Source organism: Rhinopithecus bieti, unplaced genomic scaffold (assembly GCF_001698545.2).
Source record: "Rhinopithecus bieti isolate Rb0 unplaced genomic scaffold, ASM169854v2 scaffold_13317, whole genome shotgun sequence".
NCBI lineage: Eukaryota > Metazoa > Chordata > Mammalia > Primates > Cercopithecidae > Rhinopithecus > Rhinopithecus bieti.
Genome location: NW_016807516.1, coordinates 321736 through 326905, shown reverse-complemented (window position 1 = coordinate 326905; position 5170 = coordinate 321736). Strand labels below are relative to the sequence as shown.

The following is a 5170-nucleotide window of genomic DNA, read 5'->3' as shown; positions in this document are numbered from 1 at the left end:
AACCTTAACAGCGCCCCTTAACAGCAGGAAGTAGCCAGACAGACCACGGCGCCCCTTTATCACTATTATCAATAAAAGGTTGGACTGTTTGGATGAACGGAGGCAAGATGGTGCACTTCCGGGTTCTTCATCCCCCCCCAACTTTTCCCGCGCGCGCGAAAATGCAGCCGGCGACCCGGGAAGGTGCAGACCAACTAGGCATGCGCCAGGTGATGTCAATCTGAAGAGACCAAGATTTACCTGGTCGCATCTGCGGAACTCCCCCCGACACGCCCGTGCCCCGCCTATTGCCCTCCCACTCCTAGAAAAGCCGCTCCGGACGAACGCCACACGCGGACTTCCCAGCTTCCCCACTGCGGTCGGGACTGTTGGAACTCCGTCCGAGAGCTGCACGGGTGACTCTGTGGGCCTCATTTGTCGGGGGCCAACAGACCTCTCCCTACCCACCTTCTTCCCTTGAAGCTAGGTGACCAAAATAAACTTGCAGTTTTGCTCCTACACTTGCCTAGTCGCTGGTTCTTTTGTGCCCGCTCTGGTGGTCTTAGAAAAACAAAACACCGAGCTCAGGCAATCCGCCTGCCTCAGCCTCCCAAAGTGCTGGGATTACAGGCGTGAACCACTGTGCCCAGCCCCGTTTAGGTTTTATGACACAATACCAATCTGTAGAAATGAATTGTGTTGTGTATACTAGCAATGAACCATCAAATATTACAAAATAAAAGCAACACCATTTATCATAGCACCAACAGGAAAGGCTTAAGGACAAATTGAGAAAAACAAAGTTTTGTAACCTGAAAACTACAACAAAAGATAAAAAAGTGTTAAATAATTAGATACTACATTCCCAGTTTGTGTTTCCAAACACTCAATGTGGTGAAGATGATAAATCTTCCCAATTTGTTTGATAGATTCACTGCAAGCTTTTTCTGTAAAGTAAGTTTGCAGTGAATAGGTAGAAATTTTAGCAGAGAAATAAAAGATATAAGAAAACATATCATGGAAACGTAGCTCTGGTATGCTAGCCCCAAACTTTGAGCTCTGACTCAAGGGAGGTGGGCTGTGGTCAAAGTGAGCAGGGACCCAACCCTCACCTCTGACTTCAACGTCTTATTAGGTTCTTATTTATAAGTTCTTATTTATAAATAAGAACAACGTCTTAGGTTCTTATTTCCAGGCTGGGCTGAGTCATCCATCCATGATGTTGGGCTCAGAGCTCAGGAACATTATCTGCATCTGGAAGAGCAGCAGCATTGTGACAAACAGTGTGGTCTGGCAGCAAAAGTCTCCAGGGAGGAGCCCTGAAATGTGGGCCCTGAGCGTTTAACCCTTACTATCTTAATTACTGTAATTTTCGCGATGAGTTCTAACACCTGGTAGGGAAGAATGTCTTAGGAGAGTGTTGGCTAACCTTGGCTTTTTGAATTTTCATGTAAATTTTAAGTATTAATTTATAATTAATTATATAATTTTTAAAAGTCAGTATCTTCCAATTAGTTTGGAGAACTGAGTGACATCATACAAAATTAAAAATTGCAAGACAAATTTTAACACAAAGTTTTACTTAATTGGCACATGGGATTTACAACTGAGTACTATGACATAGTAAACAGGAAAATGAATTCTTCCTGCATGTTACTGTGAGGTATCATTTCCACCATTACAACCATTAAATAACAGTGAAATAAACTCATTTTAGAGACACACATTCAAAGTCTTATAACAATAAAGTATTGAACCAAGTTTTCAAACTTAATAAACCATATTTAATCACATTTTCACATCAAAATAAATTATATACTTTCCTGATTTAATATATTAAAGGCAAATTCACTGACAACAAAACCTTGAAGAAGTAACAACATTCTGAGAGTGTTGACATAGTTCATGTTTCGGACATGAAGTGTAATTCAATAAATGCTGCCAACATTTTTCAAAGAATCTCAAGTGTAAATTTTTAAAAATCTCAATTCTAAAAGGAAATAACTTACGTGCACATTTCTAAACGCAAAGGAAGTTATTGCCAAGGGAATAATGACCAGAAAATCATAAGAAAAGGGATTTATTTATTATTCCTTTAGGATTATTTTAAGAATTTCTCCCTAGCTTAGCTAATTATCTTCAGATCCCAAATACTATATTCTCAAAGATCACACTATCACCTACTACATCACACAACAAGTTATATGGTGTGAAAGGAGATAAATCTCGGGACTCCCAGATGGACAGAACACAATGTCATCTCTCTGCTCACCTGAGACAAATGCACATTTTGTTGCTGCTTCTGCTCTATCCCTTCACTAAGCCAAACTAAGGCATAAGTGAAGATTCCTCTCCCCTCCTCTCACATATAAATTGTGTATGCAGAAAAAGGCTAATCAGAGACTCAAAAGAATGCAACCATTTGTCTTATCTACTTATGACCTGGAAGCCCCCTCCCATGCTTTGAGTTGTCCTGCCTTTCTGGACAAAATCAATGGACATCTTACACATACTGGTTGATGGCTCACATCTCCCTAAAATGTATAAAAGCAAGCTGTAGCCAGCCACCTTAGGCAGGTCCACAAAACTTCCTGAGGGTGTGTCACGTCCATAACCTCGGCAAAGTAAATTTTCCAAATTTATTGAGACCTGTCTCAGATATTTTGGGTTCACAATGGAAAAACTTACAGAGAGAGGTCCTCAACTTCCTGCTGGACAGAGCTGACTCGAGTCCTCTTCGGTGATCCCAGGGAGTTCTCATCAGACACCCCTCTGGTGGAAGAACACGCAGACATTGGGTATCTTTGGTGTACACAAGTGTGCGTTTGCTTTACAGCACAGCATTAAGAAGTCTAAATAAAGATTTTCTTGTCTTGACAATCTAAAACAAAGGGCCCACGAATCCCCCAAGTAACTACTCGCTAAATGTGTTGAATGCAAAGTGTAGGTAAAATGAGGGTCTTTTTAGGGTATTGCTTGGAGCGGAAGTCAGGGGACCTCGGTTCTGGCACTAAAATGGATCCTTCATTTGGAGCGTTATGTTGGGGAGGAAGGGTAGGAAATAAGAGCTGTTTGGTAATAGAGTAAGGGAAAGAGGGTACATACCATATGGAAGGCAAATTTAAGCAAATGGCAAGTAACATTTAAAATGTTCTGTGGCACAGGGTGGGATCATCCCTGGCTTTGTTTGGCCATTTCTGCAGACTGGCCAAATCTAGGTAAATTCCGGCAATGATCCTCTATTTAACACCTAAAATTTACCACCATCGAATGCATGACTACAGTGGCGTGATCTAGAACTTGAATATAGTGAATCAAGTGCAGGTGGAAATTTGGAAATGCCCCTAGAATATCTCAAAATTAGGTTTCAGAAATGCTAAGATCTCTGCCAAATGGTTTTCTTTTTTTTTCTTTTTCTTTTTTTTTTTTGAGACGGAGTCTTGCTCTGTCGCCCAGGCTGGAGTGCAGTGGCACGATCTAGGCTCACTGCAAGCTCTGCCTCCCGGGTTTACACCATTCTCCTGCCTCAGCCTCCCGAGTAGCTGGGACTACAGGTGCCCGCCACCTCGCCCGGCTAGTTTTTTGTATTTTTTTAGTGGAGACGGGGTTTCACCGTGTTCGCCAGGATGGTCTCGATCTCCTGACCTCGTGATCCGCCCATCTCGGCCTCCCAAAGTGCTGGGATTACAGGCTTGAGCCACCGCGCCCGGCCTGCCAAATGGTTTTCAAATAGCTAACTGTGATTGGGTTTTTTGATGTAGTTTCCCTCATACATTTTTTGTCCTGGGAGTGGGGGGTTTGGAGGTAGAGACTGCTTTGCCACGCTGACTCATGAATATGGTAAAAGTACAGGTGCTAAAAATATATTCTCTAATTAATTATGCTCCTATGTAAGTGAAAAGGAAATTTGAAAATTTTAGTGGACAACTACTTCTTCTGAAACTTTTAAGGTTAGATTTCTTTGTTAGTTTCTCTTTGATACTCATTTCATCTCGACACCATGCCTCCCCTCCCCCACCTTCTCGTGGTTCTATAGCTAGAGCAGCAGTACTAGAAAAAATAGTCTATTCTATTCTTAATGTAAAGAATCCTACTTCCAATTTTACAGAAAACTAAATTAAAAATGTGCTTTACCAAAGCATTTGCACTCCAGGGCTCATCATTTAGGTCTAAGTCTTCTGTAACTGTGTCATTAAATTTATACCACTTTCCTTTTCCACACCCCCTAGAACCCAGAGATCAGACAAGCATAACGTTAAAAACAAACATCCTTATCCCCAGCATTTATCTCTATGCACTGTCTACAAATAAAGTGGCTGATTACCCATTTTAAACATTGAAGAAAAATGTGGCAACAATTATTTCAATTTATAAACTTTTCGAATTGAAGGGGTAAAACCAGTTACAGCAAGCTTTAAAAATGCAGAATGAAATGAGGTCAAAGAATAAAGGCAGTGTGTCCTGCACCACAAAGGTGAGTGTGGATGATAAGGGAGGCAGAGAGGGCAGTGGAGAGGCTGCTGGCTGATGGATGAGCAAGCACCGCCTCCAGAGATCCTCCCCACCTGTCCTTCATGAAGGAAAAGCAGGGGCCTGCGTGTGCTGCCCATTGTATGTAATGACACTAAGTGCATAGTTTTCTGTGAGGGCACTTTTTTTTTTTCGGGAGCCCTCCACCTTCCTAGATCTATATACGTTGCCTATCTTCACCAATTTCCAAAGAAGAATTCTACTGAGCCATTCCCAAAACTGTAAGGCTCCACATTCAGCATCCAGGGAAACTATGCTTTAGCAAAAAGACCGTATTAATGTAGATTAATAACAGCAGGACCCAATGAAGTCAGATACAGTAAGAAGATGCGATTTCCTAGTTTAATCCCAGAATAACTACCTCTTCAGTTTAATTACAGTATCTCAGAAAGGCCAAGTCTGGGAAAGCCTAAGTAGCCCCTGGTTTGAGCATTAAACATTTTCCTTCACAGCAGTGACAAGGCTGCCCTCTAGAAACAAGGCTCCTGTGACGAGATCTGCCTGTTCAGGAGCAGCAGCTGCTTCAGACAAGGGGCTTCTCGGAACATGGGGCCACAGCCTTTCACATGGCGAATGAAACATGAGAACGGAAGAAGAAAGAATTGAGTGAGGAAATAGTTTTTAAAAATTTCAGGAAGAGAAAAAGTTACCCTTATTTGTT

The 5170-nt window shown here is 41.9% G+C and overlaps 1 protein-coding gene across 1 annotated transcript in view; it reads right to left on the bottom strand.

Annotated features, from left to right (window-relative positions):
- LOC108536057 (uncharacterized) overlaps positions 1 to 5170 on the bottom strand; it is a 57740-nt gene that overhangs the window by 34928 nt on the left and 17642 nt on the right. Inside the window, exon 4 of the mRNA XM_017882534.1 lies at positions 2668 to 2751. Within this exon, the coding sequence (XP_017738023.1) occupies positions 2668 to 2751 (84 nt within the window). The remainder of the gene's footprint in view (positions 1 to 2667; positions 2752 to 5170) is intronic.